The sequence below is a fragment of the Ursus maritimus genome, unplaced genomic scaffold (genome assembly GCF_017311325.1).
Source record: "Ursus maritimus isolate PB19 unplaced genomic scaffold, ASM1731132v1 scaffold_33, whole genome shotgun sequence".
NCBI classification, from domain to species: Eukaryota; Metazoa; Chordata; class Mammalia; order Carnivora; family Ursidae; genus Ursus; species Ursus maritimus.
In genome coordinates this window covers 20,841,933-20,869,704 of record NW_024425897.1, presented here as the reverse complement: position 1 = coordinate 20,869,704, position 27,772 = coordinate 20,841,933, and the positions used below count along the sequence as shown (strand labels likewise).

General features: G+C 37.7%; 1 protein-coding gene and 1 pseudogene across 1 annotated transcript in view; both read right to left on the bottom strand.

Moving 5' to 3' along the window:
* TMEM116 (transmembrane protein 116) overlaps positions 1-27,772 on the bottom strand; it is a 61,706-nt gene extending 33,934 nt beyond the window's left edge. The window contains exons 1-3 of the mRNA XM_008688996.2: positions 27,759-27,772; positions 27,255-27,318; positions 20,278-20,409 (exon numbers count right to left, since the gene is read on the bottom strand). Of these exons, the coding sequence (XP_008687218.1) occupies positions 20,278-20,409; positions 27,255-27,318; positions 27,759-27,772 (210 nt within the window). The remainder of the gene's footprint in view (positions 1-20,277; positions 20,410-27,254; positions 27,319-27,758) is intronic.
* On the bottom strand, positions 27,435-27,534 carry LOC121100066 (annotated as a pseudogene).

Genomic DNA, 27,772 nt, shown 5'->3' with positions numbered 1-27,772 from the left:
TACTGGGTCACCCAAGAGCTCTGATAGAAACATACAATGAAGGGTGCCTGGGTGGCTCAGTCATTAAGCGTCTGCCTTTGGTTCAGGGCATGATCCCAGCGTTCTGGGATCGAGCCCCACATCAGGCTTCTCTGCTAGGAGACTGCTTCTTCCTCTCCCACTCCCCCTGCTTGTGTTCCCTCTCTCACTGGCTGTCTCTCTGTCAAATAAATAAATAAAATCTTTAAAGAAAAAAAAAGAAATATACAATGAGATTAATATTGTTTTCCTGCCTGCTAACACAAAATCCATTACGCAGCCCACAGATCAAGGAGTAATTTGGACTTTCGAGTTTTATTATTTAATAAATACATTTCATAAGGCTATAACTGTCACAGATAGTGATTTCTCTGATGGATCTGGGTAAAGTAAATTGAAAACCTCTGGAAAAGATTCATCATTCTAGATAACATTAAGAGCATTTGTGATTCTTTGGAAGAGGTCAAATATCAACATTAACAGGAGTTTGGAAGAAGCTGATTCCAACCCTCATGTATGACTTTGAGGTGTTTAAGACTTCAGTGGAGAAGTACTTCAGATGTGGTGGAAACTGTGAGAGAACTAGAAGTGGAGCCTGAAAATGTGACTGAATTTCTGCCATCTCATGACCAAACTTTAAAGGATGTATGCTCCAAAGTATAGTATAATGACTGGCACACCATAAACAATGAATTTTCATCTAATAACTCTGAGTTCCTTTATCCAAGGCCATAGGCAGATGAAAATTTAGTTTTTAGAAAAAATCTGTAGAGAGAGATCCCTAAAACTTTCCCACCATTACTAAGGCAAACATGTGAGAGAAGTGATTGTCTATCATAGGGAGTGGTATCCTCTAAATTACACGGCTCTTCAACATTGGCAGTAAAATTTGAACCATGATCTGACTCCCTTGTCTTCCGCTCTCCTCTTGTTGCCACTTGGAGAGACTGATGATTTTATGCCAAGGAAACAAGTTTTAAGAAGCAATAGGTATCCATTATTTACAATGGACTATTATTCACCCATAAAAAGGAATGAAATCTTCCATTTGCAACAACATAGATGGATCTAGAGTATTATGCTAAGTGTAATAAGTTAGTCAGAGAAAGACAAATACCATGATTTCACTCATATGTGGCATTTAAGAAACAAAACAAAAGAGCAAAGGGAAAGAGAGAAAGAGACACACCAAGAAACAGACTTTTAATTAGAGAACTGATGGTTACCAGAGGGGAAGAAGTTGGGGGCATGAGTAAAATAAGTGATGGGGATTAAGGAGTACACCTGTCATGATGAGCACCAAGTGATGTATGGAAGTGTTGAATCACTATATTGTATACCTGAAACTACTATAACACTGTATGCTAACTGGAATTAAAATTAAAACTTAAAAAAAAAAAAAAAAATGTAATTTCATTTAAGCCCAGTAGAGGGAACCAGGATGTCATTATATCTAACGGATTTCTCCACCCTCCCACTAGATACATAAACATTCTTTTTTGTTGTTGTTCTTTTTTCTTTTTTTTAGTATTCCATGATTCATTGTTTGCATATAACACCCAGTGCTCCATGCAATACGTGCCCTCCTTAATACCCATCACTGGGCTAACCCATCCCCCCAGCCCCCTCCCCTCTGAGACCCTCAGTTTGTTTCCCGGAGTCCACAGTCTCTTGTGGTTCATTCCCCCACCTGTTTACCCCCCCTTCATTCTTCCCTTCCTTCTCTTACCGATCTTACTGCTATTCCTTATGTTCCACAAATGAGTGAAACCATATGATAATTGTCTTTCTCTGCTTGACTTATTTCACTTCGCATAACCTCCTCCAGTCCCATCCATGTTGCTGCAAATATTGGGTAATCATTCTTTCTGATGGCTAAGTAATATTCCATTGTATATATGGACCACATCTTCTTAATCCAGTCATCTGTTGAAGGGCATCTTGGCTCCTTCCAAGTTTAGCCATTGTGGACAATGTTGCTATGAACATTGGGGTGCATATGGCCCTTCTCTTCACTATATCTGTATTTGGGGTAAATACCCAGTAGTGCAATTGCTGGATCATAGGGTAGCTCTATTTTTAACTTTTTGAGGGACCTCCACGCTGTTTTCCAAAGTGGCTGTACCAACTTGCATTCCCACCAACAGTGTAAAAGTGTTCCCCTTTCTCCACATCCTCTCCAACATTTGTTGTTTCCTGCCTTGTTAATTTTTGCCATTCTAACTGGTGTAAGGTGGTATCTCAATGTGGTTTTGATTTGAACTACCCTGATGGCTAATGATGTTGAACATTTTTTCATGTGTTTGTTAGCCATTTATATTGTCTTCATTGGAAAAGTGTCTGTTCATATCTTCTGCCCATTTTTTTAATTTGTTTATTTGTTTCTTGTGTATAGAGTTTGAGAAGTTCTTTATAGATCTTGGATACCAGCCTTTTATCTGTAGTGTCATTTGCAAATATCTTCTCCCATTCTGTGGGTTGCCTCTTTGTTTTGATGACTGTTTCCTTTGCTGTGCAGAAACTTTTTATCTTGATGAATCCCAAAAGTTCATTTTTTCTTTTGTTTTCCTTGCCTTTAGAGACGTGTCAGGAAAGAAGTTGCTGTGGCTGATGTTGAAGAGGTTACAGCCTATGTTCTCCTCCAGGATTTTGATGGATTCCTGTCTTACACTGAGGTCTTTCATCCATTTGGAGTTTATCTTTGTGTATGGTGTGAGAGAGTGGTCAAGTTTCATTCTTCTATATACAGCTGTCCAATTTTCCCAGCACCATTTATTGAAGAGACTTTTTTCCACCGGATGCTTTTTCCTGCTTTGACAAAGATTAGCTGACCATAAAGTCGAGGGTCCATTTCTGGAGTCTCTATTCTGTTCCATTGGTCTGTGTGTCTGTTTTTGTGCCAGTACCATGCTGCCTTGGTGATCACAGCTTTGCAATATAGCTTGAAATCAGGCAATGTGATGCCCTCAGCTTTTTCTTTTTCAGCATTTCCTTGGCGATTCAGGGTATTTTCTGGTTCCATATAAATTTTAGGATTCTTTGTTCCAGCTCTTTGAAAAATGTAATTGGTATTTTGATCGGGATGGTATTGAAAAGTGTAGGTTGCTCTGGGTAGCACAGACATTTTAACTACCTTTATTCTTCCAATCCATGAGCATGGAATGTTTTTGCATCTTTTTTTGTCTTCTTCAGTCTTTCATCAGTGTTCTATAGTTTCTAGAGTATAGATCCTTTACCTCTCTGGTTAAGTTTATTCTGAGATATCTTATGGGTTTTGGTGCTATTGTAAATGGAATCGATTCCCTAATTTCTCTTTCTTCAGTCTCATTATTCATGTATAGAAATGCAACTGATTTCTGAGCACTGATTTTGTATCCTGCCACATTACTGAATTGTTGAATGAGTTCTAGTAATTTGGGGGTGGAGTCTTTTGGGCTTTCCATATAAAGTATCATGTTATCTGCGAAGAGAGAGAGTTTGACTTCTTCTTTGCCAATTTGAATAACTTTTCTTCTTTTTGTTGTCTGATTGCTGTTGCTAGGACTTCTAGTACTATGTTGAACAATAATGGCATGAGTGGGCATCCTTGTCATGTTCCTGATTTTAAGGGAAAGGCTCTCAGCTTTTCCCCATTGAGAATGATATATGCTGTAGGGTTTTCATGAAATTGAGGAATGTATCCTCTATCCCTATACTCTGAAGGGTTTTACTCAGGAAAGGATGCCGTATTTTGTCAAATGCTTTTTCTGCATCGAGAGGATCATATGGTTCTTGTCTCTTCTCTTATTAATGTGATCTATCACACTGATCAATTTGCGAATGTTGAACCACCCTTGCATCACTTGGTCCTGATGGGTAATTCTTTTAAGGTATTGTTGGATCCTGTTAGCTAGGATCTTGTTGAGAATTTTGGCATCCACATTCATCAGGGATATCAGTCTGTAATTCTTTTTGATGGGGTCTTTGCCTGGTTTGGGGATCAAGGTAATATTGGCTTCATAGGATGAGTTTGGTAACTTTCCTTCTGTTTCTATTTTTTGAAACAGTTTCAGGAGAATAGGTATTATTTCTTCTTCGAATGTTTGGTAGAATTCCCCAGGGAAGCCACCAGGCTCTGGACTCTTGTTTTTTGGGAGGTTTTTGATCACTAACTCAATCTTTTCATGATTAATCGGTCTGTTTACATAATCAATTTCTTCCTGTTTCAGTCTTGGTAGTTTATAGGTTTCCAAGAAGGCATCCATTTCTTCCAGGTTGTTTAATTTATTGGCATATAGTTGTTGATAATAGTTTCTAATTATTGTTTCTATTTCCTTAGTGTTGGTTGTAATCTCTCCCCTTTCATTCATAATTTTATTAATTTGGGTCCTTTCTCTATTCTTTTGAATAAGTCTGGCCAGTGGCTTATTGGTCTTATTAATTCTTTCAAAGAACCAGCTTCTAGCTTTGTTGATCTGCTCTACTGTACTCCTGGTTTCTAAGTCATTGATCTCTGCTCTAATCTTAATTGTCTTCTCGTATGTGGGTTAGGCCTGTTCTTCTGTTCCAACTCCAGCTTCTGAAAGTGAGAATATAAGGACTGCATTTTAGATTGTTCTGTTCTTTTGAGTGAGGCTTGGATGGCTATGTGTTTTCCCCTTAGGACTGCCTCTGCAGTGTCCCATAGGTTTTGGACCCATGTGTTTTCGTTCTCATTGGTTTCCATAAATTGCTTACGTTCCTCTTTAATTTCCTAATTTACCCAATCATTCTTAAGCAGGATGGTTCTTAGTTTCCAAGTGTTTGAGATTCTTCCAAATTTTTCCTTGTGATTGAGTTCCCGTTTCAAAGCATTGTGGTCTGAGAATATGCAGGGAATAATCTGTCTTTTGATATCGGTTGAGACCTGTTTTGTGACCCAGTATATGGTCTATTCTGGAGAAAGTTCCATGTGCATTCAAAAAGAATAAGTATTTTGTTGTTCTAGGGTGTAGTGTTCTGTATATATCTATGAGGTCCATCTGGTCCAGTATATCATTCAAAGCTCTTGTTTCTTTGTTGATGTTCTGCTTAGATGACCTGTCTATTGCTGAGACCAGAGTGTTGAGGTCCCCTACTATTAATCTATTATTATCTATATGTCTCTTTATTCTGGTTAAAAGTTGGCTTGTGTATCTAGCTGCTCCCCTGTTGGAGGCATAGATATTTATAATTGTTAGATCATCTTGTTGGATACACCCTTTAAGAATAATATAGTGTGAACTCCAGAACAATGGGAGAGAAGCAGGTTAGGGAGTGTCCACTTTGGACATGTTGCCTTTGAGGTGACCGTGGCACACACAAGTGGACAGGTCTAATGGACAAATGCACCTTAAGGGCCTGGAGTTCAGGAGATGGAAGCTGGGGTTCAGACTGGGGACTTGTCCGCATATAGCTCTTTAAACCTTTTCTCAACTGAAATACTGAGAAAGGCCATGCCATAGAGACCCCATCAAACCTCAACCACTCCATAAAGCTGCTTTCTTATCACCAGTTCCTATTTTGGACTCCTTTCCTGAACTCAATACCCTGTACAGTTTCCCTGAGGTACTGGGGGGAAAAATCAGACAGGTGTACAGACAGACAGACATTGTCATTAGTCACATATTAATTATTCCATGCATACATATTTTCCTGTCTCACCCACCTTTAAGCTGGTTAAAGACAAAGAGGTATCTGATATATACTCTGGTTTTTCAAGGCATCTCCTCAAACAGTAATTGAACATATCCAGTCAGCAAACTTTGTAATTACACATATGTCATGAAAGACTGAGACCCACAAAAGACACACAGAACCACAGGATGAGAAAAACATCAGAATTTCTCACTAAATCACATGAGTAGCAGCTAAAACTGATAATTTTCTGACTGAAGTGCCCAGGTGAGAGGCAGGCTCTGGGGTCACACAAACCTGGGTTGGCATTCCAGTTCCAACACAGATAGAGATGAACCTCGGGCAAGTTACTTAACCTTTCTGTGCCTCAAAAGTCTCCTTTGTGAGGGGAGGATAGACATACATGAGGATGGACATACATAACTAAGTCCATGCATGGCGAGTGCTGGGTACAGAGTGACGGCAATAAGACTACACCTTCACATAGCTTACTGTCAGATAATGACAAATAATTAATTATAGTTGCTCTGAAGAAGTGGAGGATAAAGGGCATATAAAGAAGGGAAGCCTTCTGTCCCCAGGAAGGTCAGGGACTGCTTCAGTAGCAGGGATCTTTTCGGATGAGACTTCTCAGGAGTTAAGGAGTAGCCGATGAATGTGTGAAATGTCTGAGGCCAGATTTAACTTTATTTTATTAGAAAAACTGAGAATGACCACTCTGACCAGAAGAAGAACAGAAGGGGAGTAGTCTAGAGGGAAGTGGTGGGGAGTGACAGCTTTTGCTATATTTGGGTTATTCATTATTGTTATTATTATTATTACACTATTATTATAATGGTTTTTTCTTTAGTTGTAAAGTCCAAGAACACCGCCCTTTCATAAAAATAAAATCTGTGACATCAAGGCAAAGCCATGAGAAAGTTTTAACAGGTAAAAAAAAAAAAAAGAATAATATCGTGTCCTTCTATATCTCTAACTACAGTCTTTAGCTTAAAATCTAATCTGTCTGATATGAGAATTGCTACCCCAGCTTTCTTTTGAGGTCTGATATGAGAATTGCTACCCAGTTGGCATGAAAAATGGTTCTCCATCCCTTCACTTCCAGTCTGGATGTATCTTTAGGTTTGAGGTGAGTCTCTTGTAGACAGCATATGGATGGGTCATGTCTTTTTATCCAACCTGCAACTCGTGGCGTTTATGGGAGCATTTAGGCTGTTCACATTGAGAGTGATTATTGAGAGATAGGATTTTAATGAGGTCATGCTGCCTGTGACGTCTTTGTTTCTATAATTGTAAATTTCTGTTCCGTATCACTCGTGGGGTCTTTTTACTTTTATAGAACCCACCTCAATATTTCTTGTAGGGCTTGGTGGTCACATATTCTTTCAGTTTCTGCTGGTCTTGGAAGCTCCTTGTCTCTCCATCCATTCTGAATGACAGCCTTGCCGGATAAAGAATCCTTGGCTGCATGTTCTTTTCACTTAGTGCTCTGAATATGTCTTGCCAGCTTTTTCTGGCTTGCCAGGTCTCTGCAGACAGGTCTGACCTTATTCTGATGTTCCTCCCTCTTCCCCCTGGCCACTTTCAAGATTGTTTTCTTGGATCTAAGATTTGCGAATTGTGCTATTATGTGACGTGGTGTCGGTCTGTTCTTGTTGATCTTGGGAGGGGTCCTTTCTCCCTCTTGCACATGAATGCTTGTTTCGTTCGCTGGATTAGGGAAGGTCTCAGCTACAATTTGTTCAAATATCTCTTCTAGACCTCTATCTTTCTCCAGCCCCTCGGGGATGCCGATGATTCTGACATTGGAACATTTCACTGAGTCAGTAATCTCCCGTAGTTTTATCTTTTGAAAGTGGAGTTTCTTAACCCATGTTACCTCTTTTTCCTTCTTTTCTATCATCTCATCCTCCAACTCACTAATTCGTTCTTCTGCCTCATTTACCCTGGCAGTCAGAGCATCCAGTTTAGACTGCATTTGATTTATAGCATTCTTAATTTCCACCAGATTCGCTCTCATTTCCACTCTTAGAGATTCTATGTTCTCGTTAATATTTTCGCTAATATTTTTTTCTAGCCTACACATCATCTTGACCATTGTTACTCTGAAATCCATTTCTGAAAATTTGGTTATATCCATATCCATTTGTTCTGTGGCAGAGGCCACAGTCTCTGTTTCTTTGCTTTGTCGGGGGTTCCTCCTCCTTGTCATTCTGATGAGGTGTGGTTGCGGGGACGTACAGAGCCCAAATTATTGACCAGGACCCAAGCAAGATGCACTTATTTTATAGGGACCTTAGGGATGTGGGCTTCTTGTTTTTTCAGCCTGGCTTCTGGAAGAGGGGTCTGCCGTGCTGATACTCAGGCAACCCTTTTTGGGTAGAGTTGCCCTGTCCCCTGGCGGGGGGGGGGGGGGGGATGGGCACAGTGAGAACCAGTTTTTCTGGGCTTTTGTTCTCTGGCTGCTTTCCCTGGCAGCTTTCTGTGACTCTTCAGAGGGTCAGAGCAGCAGTGACCGTATCTGAGCCTCTGAGCCTCTGTCTCAGAACAGAGAAATCGCAGTCTGCTCTTCACTGAGCTCTCCTGCCCACTCTAACTCTCCGTTTCTGTCGGTGCTGCTAAAGACCTGCAGCAACCCGGGTTGTGCGTCCCATAGCCTCTCTCCCAGTCCTTGCTCCCAGGGCCGGCACATCTCTGCCCTTCATGCTTCTAACATCTCCAGCCACCCCGGTTCCCGAGCTCCCAGTTTCAGTGTGCTTCGCACACGCACTCCATAGCTCCGGTTTTCAGTCTGGTCAAGGGCGCGCTCCAGAGCTCCTAGTTTCAGTCTGGTTCACGCACTCCCAAGCTCCTGGTTTTGGTCTGGTTTGCATGCGCGCTCCCGAACTCCTGGTTTCAGTCTGGTTTCCCCCAGGGCTACCAGTCTGTGAGTCCGGTCCGCTCCCCAGCACAGGAGGCTACCACTTCCCGGCGCCCGAGTGCGGCGGCTCTCTTCCCCTCTGTTTATCTTCCAATATCTATGTGTAGATTCATGGCTCCCTGCTTGTACCTCGATACCCAGTGCCAGAGATGTTTGTTTGGGAGATCCAGATGTACCTTCTTGCGTCTCAGGCTGATTTCGTGAGTGTTCAGGATGGTCTAGATATCCAGCTTGATTCAGGGGACCAGCTGAAAAAGGGTTCCCTACTCTTCCGCCATCTTTTTTCCTCCCCAATACATAAACATTCTAAATTGGACATTTCTTGCAGCTTTCAGATTTAAAAATTTGTTAAAGCCTGAGAGTACTGTTGTTAATAACCTTGATGACTATGACTAATGTTAACATTCTTCAATATCAAACAGAGGTGACTAATTATAAATTTATTATCCTTTGGGGCACCTGGGTGGCTCAGATGGTTAAGCCTCTGCCTTGGGCTCAGGTCATGATCTCCAGGTCTTGGGATTAAGCCCCATGTCAGGCTCCCAGCCTGGTGGGGAGTCTTTTTCTCCCTCTCCCTCTTCTTCTCCCCCTACTTGTGCTCTCTCTGTCTGTCTCTCCCAAATGAATAAATAAAATCTTTTAAAAAATAAAATAAATTTATCAACCTAACTACTTTGTATTCTTTTGAGACAATCACAACTCATCAAATTCATCATCTTTATCCTCCTAAGATCCCAGTGAGACAAACAGTTACTGAATGACTACCATGCATAAAGAAGAATTTATAATAGGGAAGATGAATAAGAAACTTTTATTCAACCTTATATTTGTATAATGTTTTATAACTTAAAAGTACTTTTACATATATACTGACATTTCATCCTATTTTTGTGATGAGAAAACCAAAACTAGTATTTTACCGTGACTTATTTAAGGTCTGTTAAGTGGCAGAAACAAGTTTACTTCTATTATTAAATTAGTAAAAAATTAATGTAAGAATTTATGTGCCCCAAATATCCCCTACACCAGTCTAAAACAGATCCAAAAGATAACTCCAGAGTCTCGGTTTTCAACCAGACCTTTTTTTTTTTTTTTTTTTGAATCCTGAGAATAAACAAGATCTCAATAGCTTATTTAGTTCACTCTTTAAAAAATGAAGATACCTAAATTTCAAATGTGGTTTTCTACTTGTAAAATTGTCTTGAAAAGACGGCAGCTCAAGCTTATCACAGAAAATAGAAATTGAGAACAATCTAGTATAAAAATACTGTCAGATGACATTTTGAACAAAGAAAATGGGTTCTCGTCTACAAAGAAAATGGGTTCTTGTCTCTTTTCTTTTGCAACAGAAAAGAAGGTGAGAGAATGCCACTCTAAAGTAGACTCCAGATGTCCCAAAATACTTAACAGTTCAGGTAAAGCTACTGTTACATGGACTTAGGGCACAAGGGATTTTTGCTGTTGTTGTTAGGAGTACTTACCCTTAACAAAGGGGATTGATTATGACACAAATCTGTTCTGTCACAGATCAGACATGGTGCCATGGCATTAATCAGATGTTGGTTAGTATACCATGGCTAAAAGAGATAAAAGCTAGCTGAAGTGGGCTAGCATCAGAAATCTACCCATACAGAAGGGCTTAGTGACTTTAAGCATGAAATTAAATCCAGAGAGGTCAACTATCAATTAGTAAAAGTTTATTTGAGCTCCTATTTTATTTAAACCAATAAAAGACCCTAAAAATCACAATAATAATGTCATACAAACCCCCAGCCACTGTAAAATTTAGGCCTTGGAGTTAGGCAGGCTAAGTCCAAAAGGTCAGAGAGGCAGTGAGAATATATTAACAAGAAAATATCGTCAAGTCAAATCCTAGATAAGAGGATATTTTTAATAGACTGCTTTCTACCAGACAGATTTAGAAAGTAAGGTGAGTTCTGTTCTTAAGGAGATCAGCAGACATCCTATTTTACCTCCAAAAATAACAAGAACAACAATAGTTCACACTAAGGGCAAGCTCTTTACATTTTTACCAAATTTAATATTCATGACAGTCCTAAGAATCCTATCATCATTCATATCTTACACAGGGAAACTAAGACTTAGTAAAATTAACTTGCTTAAAAATCACACAGCTAATAGGTACCAGAGCTGGGATTTAAACCCAGATCTCTTTGACTCCAAACTCTATGTTTTAACTCCAAGCCACAAACTTCATGTCATCTGCAATCCAAACGGGTGCCTCTAAAGTATGTGACTAGCATATTCTTCTAGGAAATGAAACCTGGTTCATGCACTAAGAAAAGGTGACTGCTGACACTTCAACCTATGTCAAAATAAACATTAGAATAGTCAAAAGTAAATAGGGAAGCAGACAGGGACAGTGTCTGGCACTGTCATTTTCCTTTATTTCTCCATAGCAGTTACCTCTGATAAACAGAAATATTAGCATAGCAATACTCCTAGGCCCCTCTGAAAAAAGCATGGAATTTGTTCCTGATCCCGAGATTGATCTGGGGGACAATCATATACAATCAAATTAATCTTCTTGGTGTAGATCTAATCATCTAACAGAATTAAAAATTCTCAGCATCTTAGATTATGGATCAGATTCCATCTTTCAGAGCCAAATGCTATAGGCCAGACAAAGCCTTCTGATTTGAACGTTATGGTGGCACGGTAACATCTATTGAATGGTTGGCTGAGTTCACAAAAAAAATAGCACTTGGAAAATCCCACATCTCCATTAATTAATCAAAGAATGAAATTATTTCTGATGGCCTAGTTCTAAAACTCACTTTGCTTCTCAGGTAAGTTCCAGAACGAATGACTAGCTCTTGGTAAATGATTGATTTCTTCTGTTCCAGTTCATTGAAGACACATAAAAGCACCAGAGCTGTAGTGAGCCAGTGTTCACCCCTGACCAGCTCTGGGTCTCCTACAAAATTCTGTTCATGATCTAAATCAGGCAAGAACTCAGAAACTCCAGGCACATAATAAAGTAATATCATAAGAGAGGAATAAGCCTGATTCTAAGTTGCATCCCACATCCACCCCAGTAGAGAAGGAAAAGCTCAAAACAAAATAAAAAAGCCACACGTCCTGAAGCTTTAACATCTGAAACCTGGAAAGAGCTGTGAAAGCCCATATAGTGCAATAATGTCCAAATGCCAGTTTGAAAATTAGTGGTGATCCCTGATAAAATAGGCATTGGTCTCAGAAATATTGAGAAAAACACAGGTGATGTAATTAAATTTTTCATATAGTTAAATCTACTAATTTAAAGAGTCCATGCTCTAGTCTGAGATTATATTTTGCCTAGTTTTTTAGTATGAATTTTATTCCTTTTATGAAATTAGGTAGTAGTTGTTTAAAAGTATTCTTAATTAAGCAAAATAGCAACAGTATGACAACTCACATTTTTTTTCTTTAGTTTCACTCATTTGTAAAACCCTGAAGTCTAGGAACCAGTGATCCCCTTATCCGTTGCATCACCTGGCAAATCCATTTTACATGGACGAAAATTACAAACACATTTAACAGGGAAACACCAAACTGACCCTAATGATTTATTCCTGCATAACAATCCTCAAGGTTTCTACCCAAACTAAATATTTTCCTACTACTGCTTAAGCCCATTTTCTTTCACCCTGCTTCAGTGGGAATAATTAATAACTATTAACTATGTTCTAAAAATCTTGGCACTTGTTTTCAAAAATTTTTTTTCTAAAGGGGTTTCCCTGTTCAAAGAATGAAACTGGAAATCTAAATTAAGGAACTTGGATATCTTGTTTGTTTAGATCAGGTGACTAGCCCTTTCGTTACTATGACTCTTGGAAAATCTAGGACCTCTTCATCTGCTTGTGCAAACAGAGTGCCCGGCCTCCACCCACTCCCAATTTTTTTCTCAAGAGCCAGTTACAGGGGAATTTTGAAAACCAGAGACATTTAATCTTAACTGGTTGAACTGTGAAAGTCAGGGGTAGAAAAAGGAGGTGAACTTTTACTTTTCATTTGGAAACCCCAGGTATGCAAAAATGTGTTTCAATTTTTATCAAGAACATGTGTTCATTTTATAAAGTATAAAAAATCTTAATGTAGAAAAGCTAGCAAATGAAATTGTTCCTTGTTTAGGGAAATAGTGTATTTTTTAGTCTCCAGGTCTCTAAAGAGTATTTAACTAAGTACCAGGATTCTCCAGTAACATGGAGAGAAAGAGACAGAAGAACCAAGTTTGGGTTTGCTCTTGTGACATAATAAATATATGTCTGGTATCTGCCCCCCTAGTTCCTGACACAGCACTCCTAAAACCCTTGGAATTTCCTGAGTGATGAGAATGATAGGAGCATCTTACACAGAGCTCCTAAATCCCTTGACATTTCCTGGGTGATAAGAGTACCTTTTGTTCTAATGAGATGATACTTGGTGGGCTCCTGGATAGCTTTAGGATAGAGGCTGATTACCAGAAAGATCAAACCATGACTTGAGACTTAGAATTTTCAGCCCTACATCCCATCCCCCAGGGTGAGGAGAAAGGCTAGAGATTGAATTAAAAATTGATCATGCCTATGGACTCTGAGAAACAAACTGAGGGCTTCAGAGGGGAGGGGATGGGGGAATGGGATAGGGTGGTGATGGGTAGTAAGGAGGGCACGTATTGCATAGTGCACTGGGTGTTCTACGCAACTAATGAATCATCGAACTTTACATAAAAAACCAGGGATGTACTGTATGGTGACTAACATAATATAATAAAAAAATATTATTATAATAAAAAAGGACTAGAATTTGGTAGATCAATGTACCAAATTTATTGGATATAAAGTAAAAATAAAGTCATATGTTGCTAAAAAAAATTGATCATGCCTACAAGATGAAGCCTCCATAAAAAACTCTAAACTGCAGGGTTCAGAAAGCTTCTGGCCTGATAAACACATCCAGCTCCACAGGGACAGAAGCTCCTGCATTCAGGACCCTTTTGAACTTATGTATCTCTTTATCTGGCTATTCATCTATATCCTTAATTATATTCAACTAGCAATAATGATTGTCATAAAAATCAAATGACTTCCTCAAAATCATACGGATTCTCAACAGCAAAACAATGCAGTAATGATTGCCATTTCTGATACCCTTGCTAATGGAAATATCTTCTACTGGATGTACAAAATAAATTGAGATAAAGCACAGATGCTCACATATACAGTTCAAAGTTATGGCAGCTTGATGTTGAGTGTATTCCTGGGGAAAGAGCTTGGTGGTGCCATTCGCTGGTTGGGGAACATATTGCCTCTATAATGGCTTGCTGCAAAATAGCACTGAATGCTATTTTTGCTTTTCGCCTTTTTCCACAAAGGCCAAAATCCTCTTTGGATTTCTTTTGGTTAGCAAGAACAGGTACTCTGCACGTCTTTCATAAAAGCAAAGAGGTATAACACAAACTTTTGAAAAGTCAGGGATACCTATATCTCATTCTCTCCCAAAGTTGAATAAATGGACCAATTGACCATTCAAATGAATTGTGTGTCTTAATATTAAGAAAAGACCCAAGTTAAATAGTATTTTTTTCCCTCCAAGCTGGAAAAGTTTATCAGGAGGGAAGACAATAGGGAAAATGAAACATTAAAGTGAAACACTCTAGACATTTTTCTGTTCTAAAGAATAACTTAGATTTTTATTGAGAATTATTTAAATAATATATTCCCCTAAAACCTCCAAGTTAACCCTGAAAATACAAACGCTGAAGTTTTTTGAGCATATTCTCAGTCCCAAACTTTACTTATGCACTTCTACTTCTGGCCAAGATGGAATAACAAGAACTCGATTTATCTTCTTGGAAAACAAACAAAAAAGACAGACAAAACATTTCAAACAACAGCTTCAAGACACTAGACATCAGATAACAAAGTCAGTGATCTCTGAAACATGGGAAACATGAGATGAGCCATAGAACTACCTCAGCTTACTTACTTTTTTTTTTTTTAAGATTTATTTATTTGAGATACAGAGAAAGTGTGCATCCCCGTGAGGCGGGGCAGGGCAGAAGGAGAGGGAGAGAATCTCAAGCAGACGCCACTCTGAGCACAGAGCCAGATGGGGGGCTTGCTCTCACAACCACGAGATCATGACCTGAGCCAAAATCAAAAGCTGGCCACTTAACCAACAGAGCCACCCAGGCACCCCTACCTCAGATTACTTTCTAAAGAGAGTTTCCATGCTGTAGTACAGGAAGAAAAAACTGAGGCTGAGCTTGGCAAACTCTGAGTTGAGGAGTTAGAGATGAGAATCAAAGAAAACTGAGGCTGCTAGAGTTCATAGAACAGAGTGCTGGAGAGGAAAGAGCTGCTCAGGGCACCCTGGATATTTGCAGAGGATTTTCCTGGAGTATTCAGCCAAGTACTAATTGCTGCATGTGTATAAGGGAACTATCCAAAGCTGAAAGAACTATCTAAAAGTATTACAGAACAGTATCTAGAGTTCACATAGGGCCAAAAATAGTTCCTACCACTAAGATTCAAAAAACTGATAATTCAACAGGACATAAGGTAGCGTACTCTGGAAGGCCTTGGCTCAGTTGTAAGAAATAATTAGCCTGAGACTAAGCATCACTCCAGAACTAACTAAAAAATCATAAAAGCAAGATCTGAGAGATTCAAACTATCTCTAAGTAACTTATCTGCATCCAAGGATAAAATTCAAGAATGGTTATAGGTATACAGAAATATCTAGTACACACCAAAAATAAAATTCACAGTGTCTTACATCCAATAAAAGATTAGATGCAAAGAGGGAGGAAAACATGACCCATCCAGCGGAGAAAAATCAATCAACTGAAACCTACCCAAAACTGAAACGGATATTAGAATTAGCAGAAAAAAGGGGCGCCTGGGTGGCTCAGCCATTAAGCGTCTGCCTTTGGCTCAGGTCATGATCCCAGGGTCCTAGGATCGAGCCCCGCATTGGGCTCCCTGCTCGGCGGGAAGCCTGCTTCTCCCTCTCACATTCCCCTTGCTTGTGTTCCCTCTCTCACTGTCTCTCACTGTCAAATAAATAAATAAAATCTTAAAACAAAAAAAGAATTAGCAGTAAAAGATAATAAAACAGTTATTATATCCTATTCCATATTTTTAATAAGTAGAAACATGGAAGATATTTTTAAAGACCCTATTTGAGCTGATAAACATAAAAACCACAATGGATGAAGTAAAAATATATACAGATTAGACACTGAAGAAATGACTAATGAAAGCATAACAATACAAAATATCTAAAATGAAAAACAAAGCAAAAAAAAAAAAGAATCCAAAAACTGAAAAAGCATCAATGAACTGTGGGAAAGCTTCAAGCAGCATTATATATATAGGTAACAGGATGCCTGAAAGGAGTGCAAGTGGTGAGGAAAAGGGAAATAGAAAACATATTTGAAGAAATTATGGGCAAAAGCTTTCCAAATTTGATGAAGACTATAAACTCATAAATCCGAAAGCTCAATTAATCCCAAGGAAAAGATATGAAGAAAATGACAGCAAGGGCCATCATAATCAAATTATTCATTTTTTAAAAGATTTTATTTATTTATTTGTCAGAGAGAAAGAGCACGCGCACGCACAAGCAGGGGGAACAGCAGGCAGGGGGAGGAGGCTCCTTGCTGACCAAGGAGCCTGATGTAGGACTGGATCCCAGGACTCTGGGATCATGACTTGAGCTGAAGGCAGATGCTTAACCAGCTGAGCCATCTAGGTATCCCAAATTATTCATTTTTAATAGAATATCTTAAAAGCATCCAGAGAAAAAAAAGATGCAGAAAGGAACAAAGATATAGTATCAGACTTCTTAAAGGAAACAGCTCAAGCAAAAAGACAGTGAAGCAATATGTTAAAGTACTAAAATTTTCTCAATCTAGAAGTCTATACCCAGCAAATATACTCCCAAACACAAAGGCAAAACAGACATTTTCAAACATACAAAAGCAGATCCACAACATAAGAAATGTTAAAGAGTATGCTTCAGGCAGAAGAAAAATGGTATCACTAAAAAAATCTGAGTCTACACAAAAGAATGAAGAACATTGGAAACAGTAAGTATAAAAGATTTTTTTATTATTTAAATCTCTGTAATGATAATTAACTGAGCAAATATAAAAATATATTGTGAGCTTAATAGTATACATATAAAAAACATGAAAATAGCATAAAGGCCAGTAGAGGAGAAACTAAAGTATTCCATTGGAAGATTCTCACCCTATACATGAAGAGATATATCACTTCAACTATGATAAGTTAAAATGTATACTATGAACCCTGTAACATAACCACTAAAGTAACGCAAGAAAGGGTTTTAGCAAACAAGCCAACAACAGAGATAAAAGGTAGTAATAAAAATAGTATATTAATCCAAAGAAGACAGAAAAAGGAAGAAAAGGGAACAAAAAAAAAAACAGAACTGAAAACAAAGAACAAAATGATAGATTCAAATAAAACAGTACAATCAAATTAAGTGTCAGTGGCCTAAAAACCACAATTTAAAGGCAGAGATTGTTGGACTGGATAAAATACTAAGACCTAAATATATGTTGCCTACCAGAAGTGCATTTTAAATAAAAATACAAAAATAATTTAAATTTATAAGGGTAAGAAGATATGCCATGCTATATAAGTTATGATTATACACTTTACCACAATTTAAAAAATAAAGCTAGGGTGCCTGGATGGCTCAGTTGGTTAAGTATCGACTCTTAATTTCACCTCAGGTCATGATCTCAGGGTCATGAGATCAAGCCCCGCATCAGACTCTGAGGTGAGCATGGAGCCTGCTTAAGATTCTCTCTCTGGGGCGCCTCCCCCATTCATGTGCTCTTTCTCTCTAAATAAATAAATAAATAAATAAAACAAAATAAGCTAGTGTGTTTTAGCTCTCTACAGCCCATCCCTCTTATTGATTACAAAAAAAAAACAAAAAAAAAAAACCTCTGGGAAAAATATAAAAGTTAACTACTCAAAGACTGAAAAGTAAAAATCAAACAAAGGAATCAAATATGGAGAAGCAAACTGCACAACAGTGAGTTTCCCAAACTTTTCTCTCTTGCTTTCTTACAGCTTTTCCTCAAGTGTGCATCCCAATCATAGTGCTTCTCAATGAAGGCACCTAAAACTCCAATAGAAACCTATGTTTTAGACCACATAAACCAGAGAATGTCCTCCTTCAGGCAGGAAGTTTGGGCAGAATCCCAAAAGTGACAGAGCCAGGAAAGCAGATGTCCTGATTCTATGTATGATGCCATATAAGTCTCAACCTAACCACTGCATGCATGCAAATGACAGCCCAAAACCAGCATAGCTAAGGCTTAGAGAACTAGGCTTAGAGAACTTGAACCTAAAAATGATGAAAAGAAATTCACATTCTAGGGCACCTGGGTGGCTCAATTGGTTAAGTGACTGGCTTTGGGTCGGTCATGATCCTGGAGTCCCAGGATTGAGTCCTACATCAGGCTCCCTGCTCAGCAGGGATATGATGATCTCCCTCCAGTGCTCCCACGCCCTCGTGCTCTCTCTCTCTCGAATAAATAAATAAAATCTTAAAAAAAAAAAAAAAAGAAATTCACATTCTAAACCTAATCAGGTTGACTGTCTGCTAAACAAAAACATTAGCATTCTTCAGAGAATTATAAAAGAACCCAGAGTCTATGCTACATAGCATTCACAATGTCCAAGATGAAATCCTAAATTACTTGACACACAAAGAACAGAAATTTGTCACCCATTATCATGGGAGAAGACATGAAATAGCAGATACTGGAAATATCCAACAAAAAATTTTAAAAGCAACTATTATAATTCATATGCTCCATGAGGTAAAGGAATATAAACTTGAAATGATTTTGGGAGGTGATGGAAATAGAAATGTTTGTTATCTTAATTGTGGTAATGATTTGATAGGGGTATACATATATTAAAAATGATAAAATTGTACACTTTAAATATTGTTGTGTAGGGGCAGCCAGGAGGCTCAGTCAGTAAAGTATCTGCCTTTGGCTTGGGTCATGATCTTGGGGTCCTGGGATTGAGCCTCACGTTGGGCTCCTGCTCAGTGAAGGTGTCTGCTTCTCCCTCTTTCTCTGCCTTCCCTCCCTCCGCTCCTGCTTTCTCCCTCTCTCTCAAATAAATAAATAAAATATTTCAAAAATTAAATAAATAAATAAGTCGTTTATTGCATGTATAGCCAAATAAAGTTGTAAAAAAAAGAAAGTAACATTAATCATACCTATGCCAAGCACAAGGTAAATATTATTCATGCCCATTTTACAGACTAGGAGACTTAAGTTCAGAAATTATTAAGTATTTGCCTAAGGTTACAAAGTTAACTGGGTCCAGAATTCTATGCAGATTTTTTTTTACTTCCAAAACTATATTATTTCCTTAGCTGATAAAACAATAGAGTGTTACTCAATTTATAAGATATTAGGAGGGTTAAATAAACTATGTTTCTATGACACTAAAATTCATATGAGATAGTTAACATATATTGGTATATGGATTTCATACCACCAATTACATGTTATTATTTTTAGCATATGGATTTCATACCACCATTTACATGTTATTATTTTCCTACTAAATTGAAAGAAATAGGGGCGCCTGACTGGCTCAGATGTTAAGTGTCTGCCTTCGGCTCAGGGCGTGACCCCGGGATCCTGGGATCGAGCCCCACATTGGGATCCCTGCTCCGCTGGGAAGCCTGCTTCTTCCTCTCCCACTCCCCCTGCTTATGGTCCCTCTCTTGCTGGCTGTCTCTTTCTCTGTCAAATAAATAAATAAAATCTAAATAAATAAATAAATTGAAAGAAATATTCCCTCTAGTAACAAATCTCAAAGGAAACATGTAGCAGTGAGTACAGATGGCATTTTAACCTCTACTTTTTCGCATAGCAAGTCTGAGAAATATAAGAAACATTATATACAGATGGTACTGTGTGGGTTAATCCACTGACAAAATCTGTGAAAGATCTACAATCCATACGTGATGATCTGTAGTATTTCCCAATTTAAGCCAATGCTTATTATATTCTTTTAATAAAAAACCATGCATTAATCTCAAAAGATGTTTGGGGGTTTTCTTGTTTTTGTTTTCAAGATTTTATTTATTTATTTGACAGAGAGAGACAGCGAGAGAGGGAATACAAGCAAGGGAAGTGTGAGAAGGAGAAGCAGGCTTCCCGCCAAACAGGGAGCCCAATGCGGGGCTCTATCCCGGGACCCCATGACCTGAGCCGAAGGCAGACACATAATGGATGAGCCACCCAGGAGCCCCTCAAAAGATGTTGTTAAAGAATGTTTCATTACATGGAAATATACTCACAATATGTTGAAAAATAAAAGCAAATTACAAAAAGTATTAATGTGTTATTTTATTTGTTTTAAAATGCATATTCCTACAGAGAAAAAGGCTGGAAAGATATATAATACATATAAAATATTATGTGGGTGATTATGGGTGATTTTAAGTATCATTTTTCTTCTCTGAATTTTCTACACTTTCTATAATAAACAAGTAGTGTTCTTTAAAATGGTAAAACATTAAGAGCTATTGTTTCAAAGTGTAACAATAAACAAAAGGGTCCAACTTACCAAGATGGAGTATCTTTGTTTTCTATTTAGGTCTGAGTATACCTGTCTTACAAGATACAGTCACAATCTAGTACCACTCACCTGTCCAACTGCTTGCAAGTTATAGCAGACAACATCCTTATTGGCTGCTGAAGTTCCATAAAGAAGTGCTTCAATGAGCCAGCATATCCCCAGGAGAAGGTCAGAGAAGCTCAGATAAAAGAGTGGCCTTATCTGTCAAAGCAACAAAAGCCTCATTTCATAAATGATGTAGCTAGGAGAATATAACAATCAATTATTTTTGTGTTATACTTTTCTAGTAGAAACCTGGGCATCATTATTCTGGGGTCTCTGTCATTGGTGGACTGGGGGGAATGCAAAGGAATACTCCAGGTAGGAAAGACCCTATAATTGCAACTATCCCAACTCTCCCGGAATCAGACTACTCATGGAGAGATTAGCACTGGACTTCTTCCTCATAGACATATTCCTTCCTCAGATTAGGGACAAAGAATGGACAGATAAGAAATTCTGTGATGGGAGACACACCACAAATAGAAAATTAAAAGTGCTCTAGATGCACAGCCAACATCTTCTAACAATAGGAAATGAGATCATCAGCTGAGTGTTTAGGGATATGGTTAAGGACTCAAAGAAAATAAAAATGGGTTTTTAAAATCTTAATATAGTTTAACTTGCATTTTTCTATTCTTTTTCTCTACTGAAAAAATTGTAAGATATTTAAAGTGTGCAATGTGATGATTTGATATATATTGTACATCGTTAAAGAACTTCCCCAAGTTAACACCTCTATCGCCACACATGCATTTACTTTTTTTTTTGATTACAACATTTAAGTTCTACTCTCTTAGCAAATTTCGATTATACAATACAGTGTTATCAACTATAGTCACCACATTATACATTAGATCCTCAGACCTTATTCATCTTATTTCATCAATGAAAACTCAGAGTAGGAAAAAATATCAGTATGAATTGTATATGCTGCCTTTTCAATTTCTGACCCTATCAGTGAAGTTTGTCCTTCTTTGTCACTTTCGAGTATTCTTCCCCTTTTGTCCTCCCTACTCCCACTTTTCTAAAAATAGTATTGGTTAGCCTACAGAGAAAATTATAAAATGTTTATTGAGAGACACCAAAGAAGATCTGCAGTGAAGAAATATACTATGCTCATGGACTGTAAGACCAAGATTACAGAAATGTTGGTTCTCCCTAAATTGATATATAGATTAAATGCAATCTCAAATGTATCTCGACACATTTTTTTGTGGAAGTTGACAAGCCGGCTCTACATCTGATACAGAAATACAAAATATCAAGATAACCAAGACATTCTTGGTTATCTTGATGAAAAAGGATAAAGACGACTTGTCCTACACATAGCAAAACTTAATATAAAGCTAGAGTGCAGACACTGTGGTACTAGCACAGAGATACACATAGCAAAACTTAATATAAAGCTAGAGTGCAGACACTGTGGTACTAGCACAGAGATAAGCAAATAGACAAATGAAATGGAATACAGAGCTCAAACAAACCTAAGCATATATAAAAACTTCTCATACATGATAGAAGTGGCTTTTTAAAAAGATTTTATTTATTTATTTGACAGAGAGAAAGAGTGTGAGAGCATGAGAGAGCACAACCAGGAGGAACAGCAGAGGAAGAAGGAGAAGCAGAGCCCCACTGAGCAGGGAACCTGACTTGGGGTTTGATCCCAGGACCCTGAGATCATGACCCGAGCCAAAGGCAGACACTTAACCATCTGAGCCACCTAGGTTCCCCTAGAAATGCCTTTTTTTTAACATTTTCATTTTGTTATTTTTGTTATTATTATTATTATTATAATAATCTCTACTCCCAATGTGGAGCTCAAACTCACAAACCTGAGATCAAGAGTTGCAGGCTCTCCTGACTAAGCCAGCCAGACACCCCATAAGGTGGCTTTTTGGATCAAGAGAGAAACGATAGCCTTTTCAAAATATGATGTTGCAACAACTGGGGGTCTATATGGATAAAAATAAAAGTGGACCCCTACTTCCTATCTCACACACTCAAAAATGAGTTCCAACTGGTTTAAATAACTAAATATGAAGGCAAAAACCGTAAAACATTTTTTTAGATAACAGAGGAAAATGTCTTCAACTTCTGGCCAAGGAAACTTTTCCTAAACAAACAAAAAAAAGCTTTCTAAAAGGAAGTAAGTGAAAAATTCAACTAGTGAAAAAGAAAAATGTGTCAAAAGACACCACAAAGGAAATGAAAAGATATGCCACAAAATGGGAGAAGATTATTTGCAACACATAAAACTGAAAAAGGACTGGTATCAAAAAAATATTAAAAACAGAAACTCTCAGAAATCAGTTGCATTTCTATACACGAATAATGAGACTGAAGAAAGAGAAATTAGGGAATCCATCCCATTTACACTAGCACCAAAAACCATACGTTACCTTGGAATTAACTTAACCAGAGACGTAAAGGATCTATATTCTAGAAACTATAAATCACTCTTGAAAGACATTGAAGAAGACACAAAAAGATGGAAAAATATTCCATGCTCATGGATCGGAATAATTAACATAGTTAAAATGTCCATGCTACCCAGAGCAATCTACACTTTCAATGCCATCCCGATCAAAATACCGATGACATTTTTCAAAGAACTGGAACAAATAGTCCTTAAATTTGTATGGAACCAGAAAAGGCCCCGAATTGCCAAGGAACTGCTGAAAAGGAAAAACAAAATGGGGGCATCACATTGCCGGATTTCAAGCTGTACTACAAAGCTGTGATCACAAAGACAGCATGGTACTGGCACAAAAACAGACACATAGACCAATGGAACAGAATAGAGAACCCAGAAATGGACCCTCAGCTCTATGGGCAACTAATCTTTGATAAAGCCGGAAAAAACATACATTGGAAAAAAGACAGTGTCTTCAATAAATGGTGCTGGGAAAATTGGACAGCTACATGCAAAAGAATGAAACTTGACCACTCTCTCACACCATACACAAAAATAAACTCCAAATGGATGAAAGACCTCGATGTGAGACAGGAATCCATCAAAATTCTAGAGGAGAACATAGGCAGCAACCTCTACGACATCGGCCAAAGCAACCTTTTTCATGACACATCTCAAATGGCAAGAGAAACAAAAGATAAAATGAACATGTGGGATTACATCAAGATAAAAAGCTTCTGCACAGGTGACTAACATAATATAATAAAAAAACATTAAAAAGAAAACAAAAAACAAAAAACAAAAACTCTTACAAAGCAATAAAAAAAAACCCAGTAGAGGGGCACCTGGTTGGCTCAGTCATTAAGTGTCTGCCTTCGGCTCAGGGCGTGATCCCAGCGTTGTGGGATCGAGCCCCACATCAGGCTCCTCTGCTGTGAGCCTGCTTCTTCCTCTCCCACTCCCCCTGCTTGTGTTCCCTCTCTCACTATCTGTCTCTCTCTGTCAAATAAATAAATAAAATCTTTAAAAAAATTTTTTTAAAGTTACTATAATATACTACCTAATATAAAAACTAATCTCACCTGCACAAAAGGGAATTTTTCTCATACCCTTCTTCCAAATGAGAGGAAAGCTAAGATGCTATATCTTGCAAACAGTGGTAAATGGTCAAGTTGTTTTGGCTAACAGAAACAAAAACAAGTGAAATAACATTTTAAACTATATTTAATAAATATCAGATATTATTATTATTATTTTTACTATATATAGCCTTTGCTCTGGGTAAGCCTACTAAAATTCCAGCCAAATGACACATTCACAGATTCTACTGGCCCATGACCTCCCACAAGTTTATAACTGTTAATGTTTAAAAACATCTGGAGGAGAAAGACAGCCAAGTGGCTTTTGTGAGCAAGAATGTAATTTTATTTATGGTCATTGATTCAATAAATAACCTTATAGAGAGAGAGCTGTCTGCCACTAAAACATACCTAAAGTCTTTGGCAGGGAAATGGAGGATAAAAGAGGCTTATATACTTTCACTCATGATTGGAAAACAATGAGTTCTAGTAACAGGAGATAAAGTCAATCAAGTAAACAAGAAAAATTAACTGACCACCTACTGTTGAAATCAGGAAAAATTTCACCCTGCCTATGTTTACAAGATACTATGTTGAAGGTAATACAAGGAAGGTACAGTATAGCCCATGGTTTAAGGAAAGTACAATCAAGCACAGTGTGTGATAATTAGGAAGACATATAAAAGCATAAGACATAGTCCTAAATATGAAAGCAAAAACTCTTTTTAAAAAAATGCCTAATTTGTTAAGTCAAGCAGAGAAAGACAACTATCATATGATTTCTCTCATCTATGGAACATAAGAACTAGAATGATCAGTAGGGGAAGAAAGGGATAAAGAAAGGGGGGGTAATCAGAAGGGGGAATGAAACATGAGAGACTATGGACTATGAGAAACAAACTGAGGGCTACAGAGGGGAGGGGGGTGGGGGAATGGGATAGACCGGTGATGGGTAGTAAGGAGGGCACATATTGCATGGTGCACTGGGTGTTATACACAACTAATGAATCATCGAGCCTTACATCGAAAACCGGGGATGTACTGTATGGTGACTAACATAATATAATAAAAAATCATTATAAAAAAAATGCCTAATTTGTACCTAGTTTAAATCAAGAGCAGGATAAGAGGGTAGGGAAGAGAGGACATGGATTGTGTGAAAGGTTTTTCCCTGGAGACATTCTGGGTCCTTCTGTTCTGGTGAGGTGAAAGACCTAAAACAGTTCATATGAATACTCTTCTAAACCCTGCTTCCCAGTATTTCTGTTCAAGTGAAATCAGGTTACAAAGAATGTCAAAAGTGTTCTTTATGGGGAAATGAAGTCACATAAGTATAGTGAAGTATATCTGCCTTGAGTGTTATTTAACACTGGCTAGTCTTGCCACTTTCTTCTCTCTTCAGTTTGCCTCTCTGAGTCACTGTTTCATCAGCTAGTCCCCTCAAAGATTCCCTATGGATTTCTCCAATTTACTATATTTATTTTTAATCTAATAGACTATTTTGGTCTTTTTCAGGTTTCATATTTGTATGACTTCCATATGTTTTTGCTGTTTAAAACATTCTTTGATGGAGAAAAAAGGAAAACTGGAGGATGGCTGACATTTGTAACCTGGAAAAACTGGAATTTTTCCTACCCCAAGAAAACAGAATGTGTGGGAACCAGTGAACTAGTGATTGCTAAGGTCCTTTAGGCTCTGGTTATATGAAAGGTATCACAGCTGAAGCCAGAGGAAATAAAGGTCACATCCTAGGCCAAACTAGATCCCACATCTTTATAAAGCTCTAACCCACTGTCATGCCAGAGGTCACCTTAGAGCGGTGGTTCTCAGCCAGGAGCAATTTTGCCTCCCCCAGGAGACATCTGGCAATATTCAAAGATATTTTAGTTTTTACAACCTCAGAGGTAGGGGGAGGTGGTATGCTTCTAGCATCTAGTGGGTGGAGTCTGCTAAACATCCGAATGTGCAGACAGCCCCCTACAACAAATAATCATCCAGCCCAGCAGATTAATAATGCAGAGACTGGGAATCTCTGCTTACCGCTCTCTACTATGTAACTTTATTAACTTAATCACATATGAATTCAAATTTCAGCAAAGGAGACAAACATTAGGGAAATCTGAATCACAGAAGATTACTTTGCTAGGCAATGACAATATGGGACCAAGACTTCTACTTTCTGGTTTTACTTACATAGTCACAGTCTATGTGTGAAATTCAAAATCCTATCTTCATTAGGTATCATATTTCAGTGTCTTAAAAAGCATATATGGAGAGAGGCTTTGGAACAAGACAATCCTGTACTCAAATTCTAGCTCTAACAACTAACTGGCTATATATAAGACCTTAGGAAAGTCCCTCAGCCTTACCAGGATTCCATTTCTTCACTATAATATCAGATTAATAACACCTACCTCACAGAGTTGTTTTAAGGATTAAATGAAAAATGTATTTAAAACACTGAGCATATCTGTCTAGAATATAATAAATACTAAATACTGTGTTTAATTTCAAGGGGGACTGTAGTTAAGAGTTGGACTTTTGAAAATCTCTGTTCTGCTACTTACTATATAACTTTTGAACAAGTTATTTCATGACTTTGAGCCTCAATTTCCTCATCTGTGAAATACAGCTAATATCATCCTTCTCATGGGAGAGTGATGAGAGCCAAAAAGATAAAGTTTGTAAAGCACCCAGTATACTTGGAACTCAGAAAATGTTCAACATACAGAACTATTTTGATTACTAAAGTGGGCCCAATAAAACCCAATCACATTTTCCACATACTAAAGCTCTCCCATATATGTCCTGAACTATATTTTGTCTAATTTTGTGCCATTTGGCCTGGTTAGAGAAATAGTTATTACATTTCTCTTAAAATCTTTTCATAGCTAGGAAATACATAGCTCTTCCTAGTCCTCTCTCAGTCAGGAAGGTTTTTTGTTTGTTTGTTTACACCTTAAATATATATAATTTTTATTTGTCAATTATACCTCAATAAAAGGAAATTTTTTTTACTTGATCTTTTTGGCATGAATAATTTTACTTAGGATGTATTTTTGCTCTGTTTTCACCATTAAATTGTAATTGCCTAGAAGGCTTGAACAGCAAACCTAATATTTTTTGGACAACAAAATCTCTGAGCTCTTTCCTAGCCCCACTAGCAATGTTACCAAGATACCAATGTCAGAAAACTCACCTCTTGGCAGGATCGTACTGTGCTTAGAGTGACTAGAGGCTTCAAAGAACTCTGTCTCTTAACTTTAATAATCAATGCATACCAAAAAAAATGTACTTTTAGTAAGCAATCTCTCAGTATTCAAAGTCATAGTTAAAATAATTACTTAGAAGAAAAGGGAAACCTATTGACAGAAAATATCTCAATGTATCATAATGACAAATTTACAAGTAATTCATAGAATTATTCCATTATTTATAGGTGACACTTTTCTTATTTATTTCAAAGTCTAAGTACTAAAAGTTCAAATCCAACACAAAAAAAGTTTGCTCACCTCTGGTGATTTCTGTACATTCTGAAATACAGCATAGGCTATAAGTGAACTTGAACCTATAACACTGACAAAGATAAAAGATAATCATTAAAAGAGGACTACTGGGGCTCCTTCATTTTTGCTAACAATTTTTTACAGCTTTACTGATATATAATAGATGTAAAATAAACTGCACATTTTTCTAAAATATAATGCTTCATGAATTTTTGTGTCATCCTTGCATAGGGGCCATGCTAATCTTTTATGTATCGTTCCTACTGATTTTGCAAACCAATGCTGCTGACTAAGTCCTTTGATTTTCAGATGTTACTCCTCAATCTGTTTTTTTGTTATTGTTAATGTTACATTTTATTAATCAGAAAATATCAACATGGTAAAGAACAGCATTTCTCCCTAAAGAGTAAAAGCAAATATCCAGGGGAAAAAGGCAGAAAACTTTAGAATTCTACAGTTTTGCTTATACTAGTTTAAACAATCATAGTACATGAGATTAAATAAATTTACCTCAGAGTAGCCAT